This window comes from Chrysemys picta, chromosome 5, assembly GCF_011386835.1.
Source record: "Chrysemys picta bellii isolate R12L10 chromosome 5, ASM1138683v2, whole genome shotgun sequence".
NCBI classification, from domain to species: Eukaryota; Metazoa; Chordata; order Testudines; family Emydidae; genus Chrysemys; species Chrysemys picta.
In genome coordinates, this window is record NC_088795.1 from 70,952,150 (window position 1) to 70,978,748 (window position 26,599).

Below are 26,599 nucleotides of genomic sequence, written 5' to 3' on the forward strand. Positions count from 1 at the left end.
ATCCAGTTAAAATTGTCAGAATTAACTCTCATTGATGTGATAGTCTCTGCATATTTTAGTAATTTTAACCACTCATTGAAGATGAATAGTGCTACATGAGCTAATTATCTTATATTTAAGAGACTGTGTGATCTACTGGATAAGACAGACACTGGACTGGGACTCAAGAGAACTGGGTCAATTCCTGTCTCTGCCTTTAGTTGCTGAGTGAGCCTGTGAAAGTCACTACCCTTCCCTGGTCCTCCGTATCCCTATCTGTAAAATGGGGATAATGATACTCATTTCCTTTGTAAAGTGCTCTACAAGAGCTAGGTGGTGGTGGCATTATTTATAGCTAAAATATAAGTAGAGTACAACTGAAAGGAAGTTAATACTGTAATAATTAAAAATAAATACTGATTTACTGTCATTATTATTTTAAAACTACTACCTGTACAAAGATGGGGAAATAGTAGAAGAGATTCTGACTCAGGAGACGGTCTCTTCCCCAGCTCTCTGGAATGTACTACACCATCACTTTGAAGGTGCAGAATGGTCTCATTTCTGTGTCTGGCCAGCTTTATTCATGGAATACCCTCCCATTGGTGTCCATGTGAGATTCTCTGCATGTACCATTGTTGAACTAGCTTTTTCTGGTTTCTACTATTCCCTGTGATATTCCACATAGTGGGTCCGATTCTGCACCAACTGAAGTTATGATAAAGCTTCCACTGGTTTCAGCAGTGCAGCATCAAACACTATATGTGTATAGGGAATATGACTCAAATTAGCAGAATCTGTCCAAATAGGGAGAACTTTAACTTTGCCTGTTGTGTGAGGAGCAGAATTTGAGAGTTGAGGAGCCTTACTGCATTTTTTACAATGAGCAGCTGAATTGATTCCAGAAATATAGTGAAGCCTTCTTGTTGCTTTGTGTTTCAATGCAGATTCTAGAAAACCAGATTAAACCAATACCTGTGAAAGAAATGGCTCATAAGCAAGCACATTTCAACTGCTGCTGAATGCAGGCAGTGAGAACATGCACAAGAACTGAGTAAAGTGTGAGGAAGCTGACAAACTATGAAAACCTGTGTTAGTATGTGGGGTACTCAAAAATTTGAGATGGATGCAGTTTCAGCAATTTATTGAAATATTTTGAAGCTACACATATCCTATGTGTTATATAGCTAGTGTTCAACTGTGACTAAAAACCTTACAATGCAAATTCAGTGAGTCCTAGATGTTTATAGGTCAATAATAATGAAATAGGAGCAGAGATCTCCATAAATTCATACAGCTGAGAGACTGTGAAACAGGTTTTTCTTGTCACTGTTCTGTTCTATCTGCCTAATGTGTTTTACACTCCTTTCTCTGTCTAGACGGAAATCAGGCTGCATCACAAATCTCTTCAGACTGTTTTGTGAATTAATAACTAGTCAGATTACTTAGGGCCAACATCACAGTTTGTCAAATTACCTGCTCTGTACTTCTTTCTTTGACATTTTGACTTTATGCTGATTGAATCCTTCAAAGAACAGTCTGCTTGGGGATAAAAAAAAAAGCCCATAGAGTCATTTGCCAGCTGTTGATGCTTTGGTCATTACTCAGCTGTCTGGAGCCAGCCACAAACTGTATTGAATTACTGTAAGACAATTGTCTAAAGGCATGTAAGAAGAAAACTATATAAAATAATTTTTCTTACATTTCCAGAAAATTGCTGCACATAAAATCTTTCAAAGCACAATGCTGCATAATTTGACCAAAAACCTCTGAGAAGATAGACATCACTTATTTTGGATCATGCATTCTAGGGTTCATGTTTTGCTACAGTAGCCCAAGGGTGCATGATAAGAAATAGCCTTGTACAACATTTCCAAATATGGCTGCATTAAGTTTGAAACTGAAAAGGTAATGCAAATGTAACAGTACTGCCCCAAAATTCAGCCTTTTCTTTCTGATAGTTGGTGAAACTTAAAATACAACCAATTCTCAGTAAATAAGTATACACATTATAGGGCAGATCCCAGCTGGGGTAGCTCCACCCAAGTTGAAAGAGCTATCTCAATTTACACCAGCTAAGGTTCTGGCTCTTCACTATGTAAAAGAAAAGAGAACATGAGGTCAACAGCATCTAAATTCAGAGGGGTAACTCAACATTCAGAAATGAAAGGTAAATGTAAAATAAACTAAAGCTATCACTAGATTAGAGAGAGAAACTATAATTGGATTAGAGATAATAGAAGCCCAGCTTTCCCTGCTACTCTGATCCACCTCCCTAGTTACACTACCTCAGTTTTCTTCTGTCAGCTGTCCTCTGCTACCCCAGTATATCTGCAGTATTTTGTATTCTGTCCTTGTCCTTATCATACTGCTCAGGCTGTGCTGGCATGTTGTTGCTTCCCAGTCCCAGGTTAGCTCACTAGTTCTTAGGGACTTTATAATTGGAAATACGTGTTACCCTATTAGCATGTTTTTATAGTCAATTGTCAATTACAAGTTATGCTGCAATACAGGCTCTGACACACATATATATTTAGTTGTATAACAAATGTACAGCTCTCTATTTTCAGAATGTTCTCAACTCTTTGTGAAATCCAAAAATGTAAGATTCTTCCATCCCCATGCACATTAGGCATAATGGAGTTACTCTCTGCATAGGTAGAGACAGTGGCAAAATAGGAGAGAGAAATCTTACAACAAATTGTCTTCTCCTCACCCAAAAACTGATCATCGCAAGAGCATTGGTGGCTAATTCCTAGGGGGTGATTTTTTTTCGATGCTGCCACCAAAAAAACCCCCTTATTTTGTCTTGATTAAAATATTCATGAATTAAGTTGTTTCCAGGGGTAGTTTGGCAGAGGATGCTTGGCATGGTTAAAACATATTGTCCTAGCTGGTAAAGAGCCCAACACCACTAAGAATCTGTATTCTCAGTTTTCTCACAATGAACAGCTGTTTTCTCATTCTGGTGCTCATAAGGTATCAGGTCCCTAAACTATACCATTTTGCTAACCATCACACCTCTCCTCAGTTAAGTTCTGACCAAAAATTTTGTGGCTCCTATCCTATGAACTATCTCCAGAGTTAGTCAGTGCTGCATGTCTTCTGAAATCTTAACACTGCATCTTTCAACTGGTGTAAAACTTTAATCTCTAATTTTAGAGCCCACGAGAATACAGGCTGAAATCACTCTGGAACTGCTGTGTAGGTGGGAGTGAGGTGCAGCAATAGTGATCAGAATTCCCTACATAAAAGAGAAGGCGTCAACTAACATTTTCATTATTTTCATTACCAAATGTTCAGAGTTTTCACAAGACTGAGCTGATATTATCTATTGTTTTTATTTGAGGCTCCTCTTTGTCTCTGCTGGAACTCTGTGGTTTCTCGTCACACTCAATTTAATTCTGTTCTACACTTACTTGTTCCTCCCTGCCTTCCAGACAGATTCCCAATTTACTAGAGGGGACCTGTTGAGTGCATTGCTTTCTTAATCTGCGGTGGCTCAGGGCATAAAGGACCAAGACTAGAAATAGGAGACAGGTTTACATCTGACAGGTTTTTCACAGTGCAGAAAATGACCACTGTGCTTACCCACTCTTTTTTTTTTTTTTTTTTTTTTTTTTTTTTTTTTAATGGCAAACTCTGTTGTGGCTTTGGAACTATGAAATCCATAGAGCTGTTGCTCTATACATTGCATCATGGCCAAAAACTCTTTGTTTCCCAGGATTACGTGTGCATCACAATGGAGGAAGCTGAAGATCAAAGTGGAAAATCAAAGCTGCAGATCAAAGAAAAGTGTCACCTTTCATGTGATGCGCACACACATTCTGGGAAGTAAATGCTCATCTCTGAAAAACACTACATCAAGGAGAAATTAGTAAAAATGCTCCAGAACACTAAAAACAGAAATACCAACATGGACATGGGGAGAGCTTTGTTCCCTAAAGATCTAATAGAAAATATACTAATTGCAGACATAGTGGTCAGGGGTGAGGGGTTTCTTAGCTACATTTAGTTCTCCCTTATGTTGATTCTGTCTCACAAGCAATAAATGAAAAAAGATCAACCTGTGAAATACAACCCTTCTTGTTATCCAACTGACAAAATAATCAAGTGCTTGCTTGCCTCAGCATTTTACATGTTTCAGCGAACAAAATGCTTTTGTATTCATTTAGTCAAGTGTTAAATATGTTCAAGGCCTTGAGAACAGCATTTCAGAGCTGCCGTCTGGAACACATTTCTGTGATGAAATTATTTGTCAGCTGATGATTGCTGGAAATAGAACAGACATTATTTACTTCAAATCACCAGATTTTATTTAACACAGCAACAGAGAAAGAAATAATTGCACAAGATCAGTATTTAAAACTTAACTAAATACACAGAGAACTAGCTATCCAGCTTCTATTATGGGAGTTATTTGCCTAATTTCTACATACAATGAACTTATATTTTACTCCAGTGTTTTATACAAATATTTGCTAATAAAACCTTTTGCAAGAATTCTTGGTGGGACAAAAACAGTCATGGTTTTGGGGAACAAATCCACTGACACCAATGGCAGTTTGCTTACCCCTCAAATATCTTTTAATTAGACAGATGCTCTTATTGGTTTTTGAAGCTACTGTGATCTAGCTTTGGTCAGTTTTCTCATGGTTTTGTCATAATGGAACATCAAAAATACACAATTCTATTTGACTGTCCAATCACCCAGCCCAGAAATAGTCAGTTTGTAAAATATAGTAATTACTGTTATCTCATACGAGATTTATTATTAATGCAATATAGTATTTGCAAATATTTTACTTAAATAGATAAAATGTATCATGATAGAATACATAGTAAACTAAATCAATCCATTATTGAGAAGTAAATTCTCAGTGCCTCCCTTGTTAATCACTTTAAGAAATTGTATTGTTATATAAGCACTTACAGAAATAAAATAATTCTGCTAAATGGCTAGTATCTTTGTGTCCAGTAACACATGAGTGACAAATGTGGTGTTTGCCATTTTCATTTGTTATACCGAAATACTCAGTACTTGGAATTCTTCTGTTCTTTAACAGGAAACTAAGCAGCATGGTTTTCATATCAAATTCCATTCCAAGGGATTGTTACATCCTTCTGGATTCATGTGTAGTTAACAATATAGCACACAGTTACTTAGACTGTCCACTTCCTAAAACACACCAAGACTCGGAAAAGTCTGACCTCAGAAGTTCAAAATGACACTTGTGTTACCCATTACTTACCTGATAAGACCTTTCATGAGTCATTAATCTTCATCTGGGTAAGATAAAATCCAGCATGCAACAGTACAACCAGACACCTTTACTGCAATTACACAGAATGACTGTTCTGTGCTGCCAAAAAAAAAAAAAGTGTTCTACTGTCTGGAAAAAAAATAAAAATTCTATGCCAAACTTTTAATTAGTCATTCATTTTCAGCCTGTCTCCAACACAGGAAGTCTTTGGATACATGATAATTTTAAAAAGGAAAAATCATTTAATTTTGATTGAGACATTGGTTTGCTGCCCTCAATGAAACTTTAAGAATGACTCCCAAAGCTTCATTATTTAACCTAAGAGAAGGCTTTAGTAAATGACCCAGCCTTACTGCTCTTTTCCATACACTAATTCCCATATGAAATTCAATATTCTGCTGCTTTTTCCAACTCTGTGGGTTGTCAGTTGTAGTATTTGGTAATCAGATGAATATGCAGAGTTCTACATTAGAGTATAAAATTGTTTCCTTTGAAGCAGGGTCTTTTCAAAATGTGGTATGTGTTTAATAGTCAGTGACCTGTGTGGAGGGATGGGGAGGTGTTATAAAATGGGTGTTATGAAATGAAGCTTTTAAGGCTGGGTCTACACTACAAATTTATGTTGGTATAACTCTGTCACTCACGGATGTGAAAAATCCACACCCCTGAGTGATGCAGTTATACCAACCTAATCTCCACTGTAGACAGCACTATGTCAACAGGAGAGCTTTTCCTGTTCACATAGCTACTGCCTCTCGTGGAGGTGGATTAATTGCAATGACAGGAGAAGCTCTCCCATTGGCGTAGTAATGTTTTCACTGAAGCGCTACAGCTATACGGCTGCACCACCACAGCATTTTAAGTGTAGACCTGCCCCAATTGTCTTGAGCAGCCTTAGAATGAAACTATCCATGAGAACTGTGCAAAATCGGGATTATTTAAATCTGCTTCCAGAAACTGTTTTAGAATTATTAGGGCTGTAGATTAATCGCAGTTAACTCACATGATTAACTTAAAAAAATTAATTGTGATTAATCACGTATTGTAATCTGCAAGCAAAAAAGCGTAGATATGACTTGGATTAGAGTATGCAAGCTGTGTTTGCATATGGAAACTGGATAGTTAGATTATTTGCATATGCAAAGGCAATTTGGGGACAAAAATCAGCTTTTGTGTACACAGATATGGGTGGGAAAAAACTTTGGGTATAAAAAATGGTTAGATTTAGGCCCCTTTGAAAATCATAGATTTATTGAGCTATCTGTTTAGGATGTACAACCATTTTTAAAGCAATATACTTTGAGTGATTAGCGGTTGACCCTTAGCTGTCTGTCTCATAATGCTCTGAAATATTTAAATGCACAATTCCGTGTACAGCATCTTACATAGCTGATCATTGGTTTGTTCCTTTCTATTCATTTCTAGAAGAGATATGTACATTAGTAATTGCAGAGACTTTTCCTGAAGATGCAGGAACCTTCACATGCACAGCAACAAATGAATATGGGTCAGTGACAAGCAGTGCACAACTTACCGTCTGCTCAGGTATGTGTCAAAAGGACAGAAGAACTGCATATTGCTGTTCTTAGCTAGTCTAACGTATATGACATCTGGGCAGTTATCTGGCTACTTCCTTTGTAGAAAATAGTTGCTGCAAGACAGAGATTTTGTTTAGGCAACTTCTTGCTGCATCTCCTGTTCAATCTCTGTGTGAGTCTTCCCACATCTTCCAGCACTGACTGATTACGTTCTGAGTCTGAAAGCTGTCCTTCATGAAGATGAGGGAAGGCTATTGCATTTATCCTCAAAAGACATTTAAAAGGGAGCCATACGGACTCCTATAAATCTTTTCCAGAAATCCAGCTGCTAATAGAGAGGGTCAAGTACTATCAAGTAGCTGCAGCTGAATCAGAGTTGCCTCTTCATGCAGCAATGCAGACATGTGAACACTCTTTTAATGTGCTTAGTGAGCCTAAAAAAACACAGAGGAATAAAATAAACAAAAAGATGTAATTTAAGCAGCCAAAGTGTTAATGAAAGGGATGATTATAAAGCAATATGTACATGGAAAAAGTAACATCACAAGGGAATTATGAAGAAAATATCAAGTAGAAATGGAATTGAATAAATAGAACCCTAAAGAGTAAATAGCTGGAGTAAAATGTGTGAAAGCCAGAAATCAAACCAGTCAAAAGGCTGTTATTTGTTTAGGTTAGATATTAGGAAAAGCTTTCTAACTATAAGGGTAGTTAAATTCTGGAATAGGGCTCCAAGGGAGGCAGTGGAATCCCCATCACTGGAGGTTTTTAAGAACAGGTTAGATAAATATCTGTCAGGGATTACTTGGTTCTGCCTCAGCACAGGGGGCTCAGCTGGATGACCTCTCGTCATTTCTATGATTCTGTGATTTATGTTCATTAAAATGTGCCTGTTACTCTCTTGATACAAGAAATAATTTTTTTTAAGGAACTTAAACTTAAGTCTATTGAAAAGTTCTCAGTACTAAAACCAGCAACCCACAGAAATGAATCCAATCCAAACCATCTTTATTACCCCCCTGTTAGAGCATGCTTCTTAGTGGGTCATGTAGGGAATTTTTTCTTGCAACTAAGTCAAATGACTGAGATGCTAGGAAACCTCAGTTCTATTTCCAGCTCTGTCACTGGTGTCCAGTGTGATCTTGGGCTAATCACCCACATTTTTGAGGCTAATGTGTCTCATCCATAGAGTGGGAAAAATATCTACCTAGTTGATGGATGAAGCTATATTACAAAGTGTGTTGCCATACTCCGATGGAACGCACCAAATGGAACAAAATTTTAGTTTTAGTTTCTTAATAATAATTTTTATTTATGCAAGATAGGTTTAGAAAAATAATGTAACCAAGTTTAGACAGATTCCTTAACATCAGAACTCTGAGGCTAGATGGCAGCAGAAGCAAAAAGAAAATAGATGAAATTATGCTGACAAAAATGAAAATAAAATCCTTATATTTTATGTAAAAATTAAAACAGAAATGCAGGCAGTTAAGTTTTGGAGTATACTAACCACTCACATGTATGTTGTTGAATATGTGCAGTGAATGCTAATAAAATTCCAACGCAGGCAATTCATTCAGGTGGCTGTCCTTGAATAACTGTAAATCATTCATTCTTAACTAGCAACTATTCCACCTGCATCATGGGTAGTTAGGAAATGAATAGTCAGTAGCATATCTAATTTGGCGTGAATATTTGTGAGAGCTTCAGAAAAAATATCCAGCTGGTGTAGCTATGATATATAACAAAAGTGAAGTGATCTCACCGTTAATGAACTAAAAGCACACTGTGCATATGTGTTGAAGTATGTGTTATGTAGTTTGAATATGACTTGTTGGACAGGGATTATCTTCCTTTTTGTTTTAGCCAACTCTGAAAGCTCTAGCCATGAGCTGTCAACAAGAGAATCCAACAGTGATGATTTCCAACATTTCCCACCTCCCCCTCCAGTTCTTGAGATTAGTTCTCTTGAGCTTCCTCCAAAGAAGCATACAGAGAGCCAACAGGTGAACAACACAGAATTTAGACCCAACATAGCAGCCGTTCAGTTACAGCTCAACTCTGCTGAGAAGAAAACCAATGGCATCCATCCCAGTCATGAAGCAAATGGAGTGATTAACAGCAAAGCTAGTAGTGATAAATCTGCCCCAGCTCCAGATGTCCTGCTTTCACCCACAAAGGAACCACCACCAGTCCTTGCCAAACCAAAGCTGTGAGTATTTCTGCATGGTTTTTATTCTTCCTTTCTAAATTACTGGCTGTTGAAAGCAAACCTTCTGCCCTAGAACCATTGTGTATTTAGACAAATAATGGCCAGAACTGTGACTATATCTTGATTAATGTGTCTTTCTCATTGATATGGATTAAATTCCAAGCAGCTGAATACAAGAAGATCCATGTAGTTCATTTTAAAATCATACCAAATGAAAGGATATTACAACTTTTGTTATTCTTGGTATATTACGTTAAAGCCGCAAAACAAAAGAAATTCAGGTTAATGGCTGGTGTTCTAGTCTTTTATTCAATCACTTGTACCTAATTGTACCTAAACTCAGGGAAAAATTTTATTGACTTCAGTAGAAATCAGTGAGAGTTTTCCAGGGTAAGTACTGCAGGGCTTGTTCTAAAGTTCAAATTTTTTCCAATTGTGTGTCTGTTTTCATCAGCCATGCAAAGCCTTGTGTCTACCGGGTGCTGTGTTTCATAGGTTTTTTTCTACAATGGGTACGGTGATTTGTGAAATTACAGCTGGCCAAAACCAAAAGAACCATTCAGATCAATGGCCTGTAACAAGGTACTAATGAGGAGAAGTAATGCATTGAGAACCATTGGTAGAATGAAGTGAGTGATATTTGGCTTCTGCTTATGTTCAATAGTCTATAAAAACAATAAATTTATATTTAACTATAAAGATGATACAGCTAAAAAGAAGTAGCAATGATGTGGTTCAGTGGTTTATGAATGCAGAGGAGACTTAGTGCTTCAATGAAATATTGATAACACTATTTGTAGTGGCTTGTCCAAAATAATGTGTGTTAACTGTATTCAGGTGACTGTAAGTAAGAGAAACTTAAGCACTAGTGATTAGCAGGCTACAACAGCTGTTCTTACCTTAATGAAGTTTAAAATCCTTCAGTATTTAGTTCATGGTCAGAACTATTACTGGTATATTAAAAATACAATCTTCCTAATTATTTTCTGCATGTCTATGAAAAGCAGACAAAACAGTTCTGTGGTCATTAAAAGGAGGATGAGTGGTTTAGGCACAAGTTTTTAGAATGACATCATGATTCTTTTTTGAGCCAGGATTTCATCACACAGTTCAGGTGCAGAAGAACTTGGCTTTTTGTTTTTACAGTTACACACTAATTGGTGTGGGTGTGCTTGTGGATATGTATTTGGAAGAGGGAAGGGCTATACTGAAATTCAGAAGATGACATGTTCTAGCTGCAGACTCTAACTGAATATTCACATTATGGTATCAATACAAAATCCAGGAATTTAAAGTCATTATAAGAAAAACTTTTGTTGAATCTAAAATTTTTGTAAGCCTACTAAAATAAAGCCTTCATCTTGTGAAATATTTTCTCAGCATACATCTCCTCATATGTTTACAGTATAGTTTGCATTGTTCTAGTTTCCCTTCCTTTGTAAGTGGCAGGATCCACTGAGGACAGAGACAAGCATTAGAGGCAATCTGTCCTGCCCGAAATGAAATGTGAAAAAGTAAGAGCAGACTTGAGGTGCTCCCTCACACCACCTCATGCTCAAACCCAGAGCATGCTAAAGTGTCCCGGGCTTAAACATCCTGTTTAAACCCAAAACCCTACCAGGCCCTTGTTATTCCAATGCCTACAGTCCAGAGCAGGCTACTGCAAGAAGAAACCACCTAGCCTAGCCATCAGAGGTTAGGCCTTCTGAATCCAGCCCTCTTTTGCACAAGAGATAGATTAATGTCTCATTTGTGGAGGAAAAAGTATTACCCTTAACTTTGGATTTGTGCCATCCCCCATTACTTAGTTCCCCTCAGCAGGGATAGAACTTCTTCTGCCACGTGCCTAAAGTTATGATCCCGTGAAACAAACATCAAGTCAGTGAACCATGACACCATGCATACTGAGCAAATAGGCTGTACCTGTGAAAGAGGAAACCAGCACAATTGCTTTAAAGTTCAAGTGTGCCTGTGCAATGTGAATGTGTGCAGTTGGTTTTTAAATCCTGGGTGAGATGCTGTGCTGTACTAAGAGAGGAGCAGAGATCTTGCAATGTAGGGGAGAGGAGGGGCTAAAGTGGCTGTAAGACACCTTTACACCCTGCTGATTCTGCCCTGCTCTGGGGGCCAAAGTGGTCCCTAGCATAACTTAGACAGCATTGGGAGCTGCCTATGGCGGCAGTGCACCCTAGAATCTGTGCAGCACTATATTCTGCAGCTACAGTCTTCATGCCCCTACCATCCGGGCTCCTACACCAGGGTTTGCAGGAGGGTCCACCAAAAACAGCCTGCAGCTGGCTGCATTGCTTTCTGCACAGGGAGAATTCTCTACCAGTCAGATTCAGGGCTTTTAGAGCGCTTTACATCCCTCCAGCACCTTTACCCAGCGTACAAGGGTCAGAGTGGGAGTGAAAATGTACCCACACAAACAGATAACACGCTACAGTAACGTGATGTACAACCTGCAACCACACACAAACAGAGAGGAATGAGGCAATAGAAGTCAGCATGCAATAACCCAAAAGAAAAGGGGAGAGAGGTGATATTTTCATGGCCAGGGAAGGGGAATATTGCAGGAAGAAGCCTATTTCCAGCTGGTGCCACCTTTTACAAGCAGTGCTCGGCCACCTCCTGGACAATTGCTGCGCTACTTATAGATATTGGGATTGATCAATCGTAGCCCCCATACAAAGAGGGCTACAACTGGTCTCCAGGAGCTCTGACACTGCCCAAAGGAATTTGGCCCACCCTCGTGGCCCTTGTCCTGCTCACTAAAGATTAATATTTCCTGAGATACTGGGCTCTCCTGTGCATTTATGCACCCATCCCTCTTCACCTCAATTAAATAGAGGTAGACCATAAATAAAATCCAGACTACCAAAAACCCGTGTCTAATCAGTAACCTCACACCGAAAAGTATGGTTTAATTGTTCAGATCTGAAATAATTGTATTCAAATGACTGCTTTGGGCAGACTGTGCATTTTTTTTAATCCGCATTCAACATCAGTGCCACTGGAGAGGAACTAACCACCACAGAAATACAAGAAATACCGGAGATTAGTAGAGCGCAGTGAGGAAAAACACTTTCCCAGAATTATAGCTTTTCCCCCAGACATTCATGTCCCATTTCTCCAGTCCAGATGAGTTGATCTTATATCCTGGGCTTGTGGCACTATAGTAAATTAATTCTACAAAACTGTTACCCAACAGCTAACATGATTATTTCATTTTCCAATGCTGTTGGATTTATAGTATTCACAAGCAAAAATCTCACATTCTCTGAAGCCCAATATATATTCCCAGAAAAAGAAATGTTATGATGAAAATGAGGTTGAGAGTATGTATCAATAATGCAAGAATAACCGACTCATTACAAGGATGTTGTAATTATCCCAGAACCAAATGTTACAAACTCAGGAAATTCAGACTTAAAAGAAATCCAAACAAGATATAAAAAATGCACTCTTAAGAGAGACAAGGTGAGTGAGGTAATAGCTTTTATTGGATCAACTTCTGTTGGTGAGAGAAACAAGCAACTCTTGGTTGGAAGTTGGTCCAATAAAAGCTATTACCTCACTCACCTTGTCTCTCTAATATCCTGAGACCAACATGGGTACAACAACACTATTAAGGCACTGACATTAAAAGACACTTTTTTTCCCTCCTTCATGATATCACTACTGGACAGAGTTGGGTATCTTAACTGTGCATTTCATACCTTAATATGTTTGGATTTTTTTTAAGTGTAACCTTTAGTCTGAATTTCCTGGGTTTGTAACTCTTGGGTTTGGGATAATTACAGAATCCCTGTAATGTTTTTTTATTCTTATGTTACTGACACATACTCTCAACATCAACACCTTAATGCAGATTTTTGTTTGTGTGTGGGCTTTTTGGCAGGGAATTTCCTTAATGTGTTTAAATTTATTGAAAATGTCATACACTAGCACTAAATAAGAAACCCAAAGAGTATGCTACCCTGCAATATTTTTAACATCTTGATGATATGTAGTATTAATCTTAAATTGTTGTTTTTTATTATTTCACTTTTGAGAAATGATTCATCAGTACAATAAACTAGCCAGAGTAAACCAAGCCAGTTGATTTAGGTTTACACTTGCTTTGCGTCACCAGGGAAGCCCAAAGCAGCTGAAGTGTACTGGTAAATCTGGCCCTTAATTTGCAATTGACTTATGGGTTTCAAGATCTATATTAGTAAGACCGGTGCTATGTTAAAGGGGAGGTAGGAGAGAGCTCAGTCCCTGAGTCCCAATATCTCGAGGTAATAAGGGCTCCCCTGGGCTCCTGCCTCATTTCCTCAGCAGTACTACTTCAGTGTGCAGTGGTGCTGATGAAGTAGTGCTACAGGAAGTCTTTCAAGAACTGATATCCAATCTAGTATGCAGTCACAGAATCTCTGAAGAGCAATGACAATTGGGCCCACTATTCTGTCAATAAGTACTCTGGTTACCTGTGACCAGTCTCCTTCATAGAATCACTTCCTTCCTCTACAGCTAATTTGCATGATGTTGATTGGTAGTTACCTCTGGCATCACAATAGCCCCATTTAAAATTGACCTACGTTTTTGACCTGTCTGTCTGGCTAACCTATATAATCATAGCAATTGGATTCACTTGTTAATGGTTTATTTTAATAACCTAATTTCTTCAAATATAACCTGTGCATAAGATTTCAATTAATTTTAACTATATGAAAAGTTTGAAGTGGAATCCATTTTGAAGCATTTGGAGGAGAGGAAGGTGGCCAGGAACAGTCAACATGGATTCACCAAGGGCAAGTCATGCCTGACCAACCTGATTACCTTCTATGATGAGATAACTGGCTCTGTGGATATGCGGAAAGCAATGGATGTAATATATTGTGACTTCAGCAAAGCTTTTGATACGGTCTCCAACAGTATTCTTGCCAGCAAGTTAAAGAAGTATGGATTGGATGAATGGACAATAAGCTGAATAGAAAGCTGGCTAGATTGTCGGGCTCAATGGATAGTGATCAACAGCTCGATGTCTAGTTGGCAGCCGGTATCAAGAGGAGTTCCCCAGGGGTCAGTCCTGGGGCCGGTTTTGTTCAACATCTTCATTAATGATCTGGATGATGGGATGAATTGCACCTTCAGCAAGTTTGCAGATGACACTAAGCCGGGGGGAGAGGTAGATATGCTGGAGGGTAGGGATAGGGTCCAGAGTGACTTAGACAAACTGGAGGATTGGGCCAAAAGAAATCTGGTGAGGTTCAACAAGGACAAGTGCAGAGTCCTGCACTTAGGAAGGAAGAATCCCTTGCACCGCTACAGGCTGGGGACTGACTGGCTAAGCAGCAGTTCTGCAGAAAAGGACCTGGGGATTATAGTGGACAAGAAGCTGGATATGAGTCAGCAGTGTGCCCTTGTTGCCAAGAAGGCCAACAGCATATTGGGCTGCATTAGCAGGATCATTGCCAGCAGATCGAGGGAAGTGATTATTCCCCTCTATTCAGCACTGGTGAGGCCACACTTGGAGTATTGTGTCCAGTTTTGGTCCCCTCGCTACAGAAGGGATGTGAATAAATTGGAGAGAGTCCAGTGGAGGGCAACGAAAATAACTAGGGGGCTGGGGCATATGACTTACGAGGAGAGGCTGAGGGAACTGGGCTTCTTTAGTCTGCAGAAGAGAAGAGTGAGGGGGGATTTCAAAGCAGCCTTCAACTACTTGAAGGGGGGTTCCAAAGAGGATGGAGCTAGGCTGTTCTCAGTGATGGCAGATGACAGAACAAGAAGCAATGGTCTCAAGTTGCAGTGGGAGAGGTCTAGGTTGGATATTAGGAAACAGTATTTCACTAGGAGGGTGGTGAAGCACTGGAATCGGTTACCTAGAGAGGTGATGGAATCTCCATCCTTAGAGGTTTTTTAAGGCCTGGCTTGACAAAGCCCTGGCTGGGATGATTTTGTTGGTGTTAGTCCTGCTTTGAGCAAGGGGTTGGACTAGATGACCTCCTGAGGTCTCTTCCAACCCTAATATTCTATGATTCTAAGTGTCTGCGCTATTCTGTTAGGCTCATTTTGACAAAGAAAAGACTGACACAGATGTTAAATTTCTTAAAGAACACAGTTTTTTAATTAATCAGGCAAACCATTATTACTCTGTACTCAGAGTAAGCGCTGTAAGTTTGGGAAAGATGCATTGCATTTTTCATATAAAACAATTAGGTTGAATTCCTGCTTTAGGTTCAAAACAGAACTCATTAACTATGGATGTGTGACCAGTTTTCTATAATTTGCATATGAAAAGAGGCATATAAGTGTATAATACTAACTTATCCAAGCTGTGTCCAACCAAGAGTTGTCATGCCAAAGATAGTTACTGTGGGTGTCTTCTGTATAGAAAAGTGTTTTAAAAGCTGCTACAACATGCTTGCTTTCATGGTAATTGATTCTAAGAAATGTAATCCTAAAGCATGATGATGATAGCAGTTGCATCAGGCTGGTGTCAAGTGTATTTAGAATGGAGCTTAATGAGATAAAATATACATCACCTATTAGTTGCTGCTGGGAAAAAATCACAGTGCAGGTTAAGTTTCACACCTGGGATGTTGCAGAAGCTATTACTAAACACAGGTCATATTCTATCCTGTAGGAAGCCAGAAGTTAGATAAGAGAGATGGTAGTGTCTACTGCAATGGTCCCAAACTACTTAAATCGCGGCCCCCTTTACCCCTGTCTATCTACACACACACGCGCGCGCCCCGCCGGGGCTGGGAGCAGGGCCATGGTCAGGGCCAGGGGCCAAGAGTTAGGGCCAAACAGGACCGGGGCCACGAGTGGGGCCATGGGGCTGGGACCGCGGCTACGAGCTGGGCCGGAGCCATGGCTGGGCTGGGAGCCAGGGTCCAAGGCTGGGGCCCCAGCTGGGGGCAGGGCCAGAGCAGAGCTGCGGGCAGAGCAAGGCTGGGTGGTGCTCCCTTCCTGCCCCTCGTGGGGGCTGGCCTGAGCCCTGTCGTGCCACCCAGAACATTCCTCATGTGTCATATGTTTGTACAGTACCTACCAAATGGGACTAGGGCCCTTATTTTTATGATACAAATATCTGAATGATTCTTAACTATTACAAAGATGTCAGTCCCAAATCTCTTGTATGATCTTGTTTGAAACAAATCCATGTCCCTGAAATGAGTTCTATATGTGGCAATCTATGTACTTTGTACATAATTTACTCATTTAAGATTTATTTGGTGAGGCAGAAAGTGGGAAAAGTGGTGGCTTTTTCTTGAGCAGAAAATACCAAAATCATATTTTTCTTTAATTTAAAATGTATGCTATACAATGTTTTGATTCAAACTATTAATAGTTTGAAAGCCAATAAAGACAGCAAAGTACACATAGCAAATAGGACACTGACTAGTGTGTTCTGTTTTGATAAAACATGAAATATTTTGAGGTTATATGGTCTAAAGCAGTATCTAACCCAGGTCATATATTCCACTGCACTGGACAGGAGTCAAATTTTGTAAACATTTATGGAATATTTGTTCAGTAGCAGGTGTACCATGGGGACAAAGACATGACATTTTTATGGGGAAAATACTAAATCCTTTTAATTACATGGAAATGATGACCATGATAAACAGACAACATTAGATACAAAAATAATGTTCTATCCCGGTCTGCTTGTTTGTCTCATCCATCTGTTATGTCTTGCCTTTTTAGACTGCAAGCTCTTTGGAGCAGGGACTCTTTGACTATATGTTACTATCTTAACACAATGGGGCTCTGACCTGATTTACTTATAGTGCTACTGCAATATAATGTTCAGTAACAAGAATAATGATCCAAAACTTGAGGTGGTTTCAAATGAAATGGAAAAGAATTTGAATACTAACCTGATCACTCGATCTGTTTACAATACAAATTCCTTTCAATTAAATACCCTTTACTGATTAACACAAATGTTTTGTTTTTGCCTTTCCTCTTCTCTCCCTTCCACATTAATGGTAATTTTTAACAAAACTAGAGACACAAAGTTATGCTGCAGTACTTGATTAAGTATGTAGAATTTCTGTTACTTGGGTTACTAATCAACATACAGCAGTTGTATAAGTACTAGGTTATATTTTACAAGGAATACTTAACTGATTACATTCAGCTAACAGAACTTTCAAGAAAATGATTGATTGTCAAAGGTCATTTTAAAGTGTTTCTTGAACTAAAATAATGATTCTTGACATTGGATCAGCATGAAAAGCTGTGTTAGCATCTCACTGTCAAAAGGGGTAATTGTGATATGTAATGCATGCTCACATAAGTGTCTGAAAATTCATACCTACTTACTGGGGTCCATATTTTGCTATGAAGGTATGTTAATATTTTTTACAAAAAAATAGATATTGGAACAAGGTTGCTGAATATGTTGGGATATATTATCATCATATGGAAAAAATGATTCAAGCATGTGTGTTATCCATTCAGGTCATTGGGTCTTGAAAGTTCTAAAGTCTGTTAGCTGTACAAAGAAATCTCTTATTTAGAGAATCACCAGATAACTTTAGGCTCCTTCTTTCTTGTAGGTTTCCATAACTTTGTTGGGATAATTTAATGACTTGGAGTAGTATATATAAAAGCTAAATAATTTTAATGAAAGTTCCATATTATTTCAACATAAAGGTAGTATGGTGGGACAGGTTCCCATTCCAGTCAGGAAGAGGTTAAAGAGCTCCTCTGGGCACAGTCAGCTCTATCCCAGTATACCTGGGAGGCCTGTCAAACCTGGAGAGGCAAAATATTCACAGAAAAAGACATCAGATTTATTTTGTATCAAACACTGAAAACTTTTAGTGTAATACAAGATGGGGAGGGGTGAGAGAAGAAAAATGGAGAAAGTTGCTTATCTTGAATATAGTTAGGCATAGTAAGAGTTACTGTACATCAGAGTAGTGATTTCTCCCTTAACTCTCAGTGCCCCAACAAATATTCATTGGGGGGGCCAAGTCTGTAAAATGCCGAAAACCCGCATTAATTTCAATGAGTGGCAAAAGTGCCCAGCACCATGCAGGATCAGGGTCAAAGATCACCAACCAGAATATTATACTAGGCCATATACATACACTGAGAGTCAAAGTCCCTTTTTTTTATTTTTATTTTTTTATTGGGGTTAGTGACACTATACAGAAGCACAGAGACAGTACAGCTCTTCAGTACAAAACATTTCCTGAGAGGAAGATTGTGTGTATGCCTCTACATCTATTTCTATTTAGCAGCCTTTCCTTCTGCAGCATTGACTTGGGTCCTGACATTGTGAGCTGCTGAGTTTCCTGAATTCCTACTGAAATCCATAGGATTTTGTTGGTTCTCAGCACATCTCAGGATTGACGTTTTGACATTAATAACAGATTTCATTAATATGTAAGGGACAAAAATGCTTCTACATAAAGGGTTTAATAGCTTTGCAAACTTCCAAGTATTTACATAGATTTCAATATATTTCATACCACCAGATTTTTCATAGTATTGTTCTGTTCCCAACCCTCCATAATCACCCAACATGCATGTCATTTAGACTATACAGGCTTATCACTATTTTTGGAGAGATGAGGGAGTTATGTTTCCCAGCTGTCTCTGGTCCCAAAACAGGAAATAAATCCCCTGCTACAGCATGAGAGACGAACCTTTTGGGCTTGTTTTGGGAGCAACAGGGAGTGTGGATATATGAGACAGCCCAGCTGCTGAAGTTTTGGAGTAGGAGCTGCCATTCTGGGCCTCCCTGCAGTTCATAGATTCATATATTTTAAGACCGGAAAGGACCATTGTGATCATCTGATCCAACCTCCCGTATAACACAGGCCAGAGAACTTCCCTGAAAATAATTGCTATTTGAACTAAAGCCTGTCTCTTAGACAAACCTAGAATCTTGATTTAAAAATGGTCAGTGATGGAGACTCCACTGAGAGCCTTGGTAAATTGTTCCAATGGTTAATTACTCTTACTGTTAAAAACATATGCCTTATTTTCAGTCTGAATTTGTCTAGCTTCAACTTCCAGCCGTAGGATCTTGTTTTTATATCTTTTTCTGCTAGATTGAAGAATCCATTATCAAATATTCATTCCCCGTGTAGAAATTAATAAACTGTTATCAAGTCATCTCTTTACCTTCCCTTTGTTAAGCAGAACAGATGAACAGATTGATCTCCTTGCATCTCTCTCTCTCTCTCTCTCTGAGACATGTTTTTTAATCCTTTAATCATTCTTGTGACTCTTCCCTGAACCCTCTCCAGTTTATCAACATCCTTCCTGAACTGTGGACACCAGAACTGGAGACAGTATTCCAGTAGCAGTCACACCAGTGCCAAATACAGAGGTAATAAAAACATCCTATTTCTCTGTTTCTGCATCCAAGGATCACATTCACTCTTTTGGCCTCAGTGTTGCATCTTGTGTCTTTTGTATAGAGTACACAGCAGATAGGTAGGCCACTTCTGACAGAACCTTATTTTTAAATGAAAAATGGATCAAAAAATTCCTAAGGATGAAAGGCTAATCAAACTAAACTTCAATTTAAGAGGCCAAGACAGAAACTGACCAACCCTTCAAGCACATGATGAACTATCATGCCAAAACAGATGCCAATTATATTCAGCAAAGCCACATCTGACAGCAGCAAAAGTATGCTCCTAAACTTGGCACCTTATTCCTAATTTTGCTAGTTATGATCCGTGTGTAGTAAAATGTGCTGACTTTCAGTGGAAGGGGCAGGGAAAGAAAAAGGAAATAATTTAAGATGAACTGACAGTTTTTAACAAATCAAATCCACAAATACCAAATGGGGAATAACTGGCTAGGCAGCAATACTACAGAAAAAGATCTGGAGGTTATAGTGAATTGCTATTGCAAAAAAAAATAAAATAAAGCAAATGTCATTCTGGAATGTATTAACAGGAGTTTCATATATAAGACATGGAGTTAATTGTTCTGCTTCACTCAGCATTGTGAATAAAGTTCATTAGAATTTAGACTGTTTTGCTACTTGTGAATTGCTTGCAAACACTATATTTTTATAAACTTATTTACAGTTTGTCTTCAAGCAATTTCTTGAGTAGTGGCTGAATTCCTATCAGTGAGGTTCATCAAATGTGTCATTTCTTCCTAGAAGTATCATCTCAGTCTTCTCCTGGTTAAGGTTCAGTCAAGCTAGCATTCCTCCAAGCCCCTGAACCATCTAGATATTAGTGCAGTCAGGCAACTTTCTTAGCTAGGTCAGTTAAGATGGAGACAGAACTGTGTTTCATAAGCATACTATTGTCATCATAGCCCACTTCTCTTCAATAATCTTCCTATAAGCCTCCGATCAATGTCAAACAGTAGAGGTTACATGCTGGAACCCTGTGGCATGCCACAGAAGAACACCCTAGGAACCAATGAGCCATAACTACCCTCTGGATCTCTCAGAAAGGAAGAGCACCATTTTTACTCAGTATTGGTTGATATTATTATTGTTTTTTATTTATTTTATTGTAGGTTTTATATGTTTAAGCTTGTACAAGCACCTAGAGTCTTGGATAATAGCTTTTAAAACTAACTTTAAATAATTAAAATAAATTGCATTGTCTTTTACTGTAAGTATCTATTGTATGTTCTATTGTATAATGTATACTATATGGTAAAAATAGATAATCTGAAATCCACTGATTTTATTTTTTCCATTTGTACTCTCTTCAGAATCACTATGCCTGTTGAGAGTCTCATGTCTCTATCTAACAAAACTTATTGGGAAAGTTCAGCTTATTGCAAAAATAGAAAATATCAGATAAGCCAACCTGCAGTTCACCCCACCCACGCATCTTCCAGCATAGCTCTGCAAATTTAGGGGTCAAATTTGGTCAGGAGGAATTTCTAGGCAGGACACTGTAGTCTATGAAGTTTTAATCAGAACCTTGCATAAAAATAAAACGTCTGTTTTTTTTTCTTTCCCTGAGATACCCCAGTATCCTGTTTTTATTGAAGCCAGATAATGGGCTGATAGCTTCCAGGCTTTTTCCACAGTCATAATAGTACAAGACTTGTTTCCATTTATGTAGTCCCTAGTTTGGTTCATTGCCCACAGACTTATCATTCATTATCTTTCACATTTCTCTACATTAAACTGTATTGTCCATTTTCTGTCCCATATTAAGTAATGTTTTCTAGTGTTTAAAACAAGGATTTGGGAGTTGTGTGCTCAGTTCTATTTCTGGCTCTCTTTACTTGCTATGTAACTCTGGGCAACATATGTCTCCGTACTTCATTTTTCTCACTGTAGAATGGGTACAATAGCTATTTGATAGATGTGCCAGAGTTTAAATAATTGAGTTTTTTAGTCACTGAGTAAAAATTGAGACCCTGATTCTACTACCCTTAAGCATGCTGAGTAGTCTCTCCACCAGTCCTGTTGATATCAATGGGACTATTCATGGAGTAAGGAACTGTAGAGAACCTGCTGTTAAAGGCCGCTCTAGGCATAAACAAGCTAGGCAGCTGCCTAGGGCAGCAGATTTCAGGACTGCCAGCTGGTTCCTTCCATGGGCAACAGGGGATGAGGCTGTTGGCTGGGGCTCAGAGGAGCAGGAAGCAGCCCTCAGCTAGCCTGCTGGGGAAGCAGTCCCACCTCCTCCCCAAGGGCTCAAAGAAGCAGGAAGCACACCTCTGCTAGGGAAACTCCCTTGCCTAAGGGCTGGGGATGCAGAGTACATGGGGTGAGGGGTGCCTGGGTCCCATTGTGGTTGAGCTGAGCAGCTCCGGACAAAGGGTTAAGGGAACGCAGGGGTATCTAGACCCAGAGGAGACTGGGAATGAGTTGGAGGGGTGGGTCCCTGCTGCAAATTTCTGAGAGAGTAGGGGTAGGGCAGCACGTGGAAGTTTTGCTTTGGATGGCAGCTTGGCTTGAGCAGCCTCTGCCTGCTGGCTGATTACTAGTAGGGTGACCAGATCACCCAAGTCAAATATCGGGACGCGGGGGGAGGGGGAGAGGGTGACGGGGGGGCGTGGCGGGGGGCGGGGCCAAAAAACCCACCCTTCCTCCGCAAGCGCTGGAGGGAGGCCCGGGAGACTCAGGGGAAGCGCGGGGCGAGTAAGAGTCCGGCCTGGTCCCAAGCAGGCAGGACTCAGTTGGGTGGTAGGGAGAGGAGGGGGGCGGCCCGCGGTGCCAGGCAGCGGCTGTTCTCACCCCCGGGCAGCGGGACTCGGGAGCAGCCGCTGCAGCAGCTCCCACTGCCGCGGGGGAGGAAGCGGCCATGGCGCTTGGCGGCTGCGGCTCTGGCGCCCCCGAACCTCCCGAACCGGGGCCTGCTGAGGGAACCCAGCAGTACACACGCTGCGCCCAGCCCCTGGCCAGTTGCGTCTGGGCTGCTGCCCAGCTGGTGCAATCCCGCGGCAGCCCCGGAGTGGGGGCAGCAGGCCCCAGCCCCCCCGTCCCGCTCGGGTCCCGCAGGGGAACGAATGGGGCTGGGCTGCCGATGCCTCCGCCCCGGGGCCGCCGCGGGATAGCACCAGCTGGGCAGCAGCCCAGACGCGACTGGCCAGGGGCTGGGCGCAGCGTGCGCGCTGCTGGGTCCCTGCAGCAGGCCCCGGCTCGGGGGGTTCGGGGGCGCCACAGCCGCAGCCGCCGAGCGCCATGGCCGCTTCCTCCCCCGCGGCAGTGGGAGCTGCAGCAGCAGCTGCTCCCGAGTCCCGCTGCCCGGGGGGGGAGAACAACAGCCGCCGCCTGGCCCCGCGGGCCACCCCCCTCCTCTCCCTACCACCCAACTGAGTCCTGCCTGCACTGGGCCAGGCCGGACTCTTACTCACCCCCGCCCCGCGCTTCCTCTGAGTCTCCCGGGCCTCCCTCCAGCGCTTGTGGAGGGAGGAGGAATGGTGAGCCCGGGGAAGAGGCGGGGATTCGGGGAGGGAGCCAATCGGGGGAGGAGGGGGTGGAGTCGGGGCAGGGGGTGGGGGGGTGCGAGCACTTCCGGGCTCCAGGCTCCGGCACATTTCCTTGTTTGTCCAGTGTCCCGACCGCACGTCGGTCGGGACGCGGGACAAACAAGGAAATATCGGGACAGTCCCGATAAAATCGGGACGTCTGGTCACCCTAATTACTAGATACCTTCCCCCCAGCCCAGCTGAGCTGGAGGGAAATGCTCTGGTGGAGAGCACTGTATTACACAGTTCAGTACTCAGCCAATAGAGGGCTCCATAATCTCTAGAGTACTGGAAAAAGAACATCAGGAGATCAGAGAGGACTAGGAGAGAATCAGAGACTCTGAGGGAGCAGTAGAGCTGTCAAAACTCTCAATTTCTGGTTCATGAGAAATTCTGGCTTTCAAATTTTGGTTTTGTTTCATTCTCATCAATTTCACACACAGCAGCTGCTCTGAAGCAGCTTCCCCCTGTGGGCAGCCCTGGCGCTTAGGACCTCAGAGCTTCCAGACTCTTGGGGAGTTCCCTCGCCTGGGAGTCTGGAAGCCTTGGGAGAGTCTGCATTGCAGGGCTGCCATGGTGCCACAAGCCATAGGATTACTTCCAGGCTCCCAACTCCATGGTACTGTGCCTGGAAGCTTGGAGAAACCCCAGGACTTCTAAGCTTCCTGCTGCAGAGCTGGGAGCTAAGCTCCAGTTTGAGTTGGGACTTCCAGGCCACTCGCAGGGAGAAAGGAGTCTGGAAGTCCTGAGACCCTCAGGTTCCAGCTGAAGGTCACTATCATTATCCCCATTTTACAGCTGGAGAAACTGAGGAACAGGGAGGAGTAGTGATGTGACTAAGTCACTCAGCAAACAAGTGGCAAAGACCGGAATAGAACCCAGGTTTCCTATATGCCAGTGCAGTGCTGTATCCATTAGGCCACACTTTATTGCCTATATAGCGAAATAAAGCAGACAAGCATAATGCTGAGCATTATATATATTAGCTACTTGTGATCAAGAACACAATAAATAAACCTTGATACAGAATCCATTAAAGAAATCTGTTCCCTTATTCCTTCTCCAGTGGTCCACTATCGCTCTTCCTGGAGCCAGTTCTTTTACCAGTATCTCTCTTGCCTCTTTCTCTAATTTGGTTTTCATACATGCCCATCACTGTGACATTGGAGCCCCTTGTTTGTCTGCTAGGAATTTATTTAAGGAAACTTTATCTTTTTAGTAGAAATAGACTCCAAAATCAGCATTCACAACTTTTCTCCTCAGATTTTTCCTTTGTTTCTGTTCTGGCTTTTTTAGACATTTTCCTAACCACTCTCCCTGCTATTGTGCATTGTTTATATTTCTTTAAAAAATAACTTTTCTCATTGCTTACACTACTCTTTACATCCTTATTCAAGCAACACAGGGTGGGCCATGTTGTGTTTTCCTTGCTCAGATTTTTCTGGGGTTAGTTAAATTTCATCCACTGATGGATTTTTAATACTTCACACATCTCTGTTTTAGTTCTCATACAGTACAGAAATACAGTTAGTCTGTCTATTTTACATTCCCTCCGCTTTTCTTTTGCAATTAAATTAATAAATATACTTATAATGAATGAATACACAGCATTATAGGAGAGTTCTGGAACATGTTACAAAAGCATTTTTGGAATATTGTATTATAATTACTCATTATGCTTACCAAAGACCTTTTCAGAGCATTGTATTATTCATTTATGAGAGCTTACTAGGAGAGAGGAGGTGCCAGGAGGACACAGAGGCAACTAATTCAGTAAATGAATTTAATGAAAATAATATGCCTTTTTTGTCAAACTTCTTTATAAGTATGCAGTTTTAAAGTATGGAGATATGTAGTTTTTCCTTGTGACCCATATAGTTTTCTCTAGTTATTCTCCTGGGTGGTGATAACTTTTATATTTTGTGCTGTGACTGAATTCTCATCCAATCCATCTATGTACATAGAGCAGGCTTATAAAATTCTATTCACTCAGTTCCCTCAGGCTGGTAACTTATTTGTGTTTCTGGTGGTTGTTTTGGGGGAGGGGAGTTTGGTGGGGAAGGGGGAAGTAAAATATTGATACATTATTGATTAGTAATAATTTTAACTTGCTTGTTATTATACTTGTAATTAGAATTATTATTGTGATTGTTACATTAGTATGTCTAATACAGAATACAAATACAGTTGTCCGTGGCCGTTTTACCTTCCCCCAGCCCTACCTTTCTTTTTCTTTCAATTATTTTAAATACATTTATAATCTCTTCGATTCATTCCCAGTGAAAACTCTGGGAACCACTCTTCCTTCATCTACTTACTGCTTTCCCCCTCACTCCATTCCACCTCTCTCTGCATTTACTCCTTATTGCCTTTTCCATCTCTCCCCACCCCAGTGCTTCCAACTGTCATTCTGAGACTCATACAGTTGGTTCTCTTCCTCTGTTGTCATTCATTTTTGAATCTGCAACCAGCCTCTTGTCAACGGCAAGCCTCATATGCTCATTCATGTCCTGCTTAGCTGATTTGGCATTAGGGTAACCAGATATCCTGATTTTTTAGGGACAGTCCTGATATTTGGGGCTTTTTCTTATATAGGCTCCTATTACCCCTCACCCCCGTCCCGATTTTTCACACTTGCTGTCCGGTCACCCTGTTTGGAATACACATCTTAAATCATGGAGTTGAAGTTGGAATTTGGTTGGGAATCTCTTCACAGACAATAATCTACACACACACTCATATTAACTGCTAACAGTATTAGAGTGCTCTCAGCTGTTCAGAGGTTTCACAAGCAGACTGCTTGACAATTAATGGATAGGAAAAAAGCTGCACCTGTGTTAGCAGCAAGTGAATTTGGGAAAACTTGCTTAATAAAGCTAATCCTGCAAGGCCAACTTCCATTGAAAGATAAGGACACTTAGGCTATGTCCTCACTACGACCTCTGCGGCTCGACGGCGCTTACTCCTACCTCTGCTGGTGGAGTACAAGCGTCGATTTGGGGATCGATTGTCACGTCCCGACAAGATGCAATAATTCGATCCCCAAGAGATCGATTTCTACCCGCCGATTCAGGCGGGTAGTGTAGACGTAGCCTTAGTACCTTGCAAGAGACATTCAGCACCAAGCAGGATTAGGCCAGTAGTAAGTACATTTATTTAAAAAAAGAAAAATGTACCAGACCTGTGGTCCTGGGTCCCATGTTACTTTTAGAGAAAAAAGTGTCTATACATCATTCTGGAGCTCAGAAAAGCTAAAATAAATCAAATATTTAAATGGGGTTTGTTTTGAAGTTACTTGTTCACTTAACTCAAACTGTGTTTTCCAACACTCTGATGCAAGCAGGATTTATGTGGGTAAATCTTGAGAAAAATCAAACACTCTGAAATAGTAATATGGGAGATTTCTTATGTTGAGTTCTAAATGTATGGCTTTACAATTTTTATTTAGTTTTTTTTTTTTTTTTTTTTTTTGGATGATATGCTGAGAGAACAAAAATAGCATCGCTTTCTTTCCCCTACATAACTCTGAGCTCATTGGATCCTACTACCCTTTATATTAAGTAGTTTCAGTAACACAGTATTGTAACAATCTCTGCTATATTAAATGGTCTACATTCTTGGCAAAACCAAAGACATCTCTGGAAGACAAACTTTTTTCAATACATTTTGTTTTGGGTTTGGCA

General features: G+C 40.6%; 1 protein-coding gene across 8 annotated transcripts in view; it reads left to right on the top strand.

Moving 5' to 3' along the window:
• Positions 1-26,599, top strand: part of PALLD (palladin, cytoskeletal associated protein) — a 324,448-nt gene that overhangs the window by 141,932 nt on the left and 155,917 nt on the right. For all 8 annotated transcript variants that reach the window (XM_005309734.5, XM_005309738.4, XM_005309733.5 and 5 more), the window contains 2 exons: positions 6,669-6,788; positions 8,648-8,993. In XM_005309734.5, the coding sequence (XP_005309791.2) occupies positions 6,669-6,788; positions 8,648-8,993 (466 nt within the window). The remainder of the gene's footprint in view (positions 1-6,668; positions 6,789-8,647; positions 8,994-26,599) is intronic.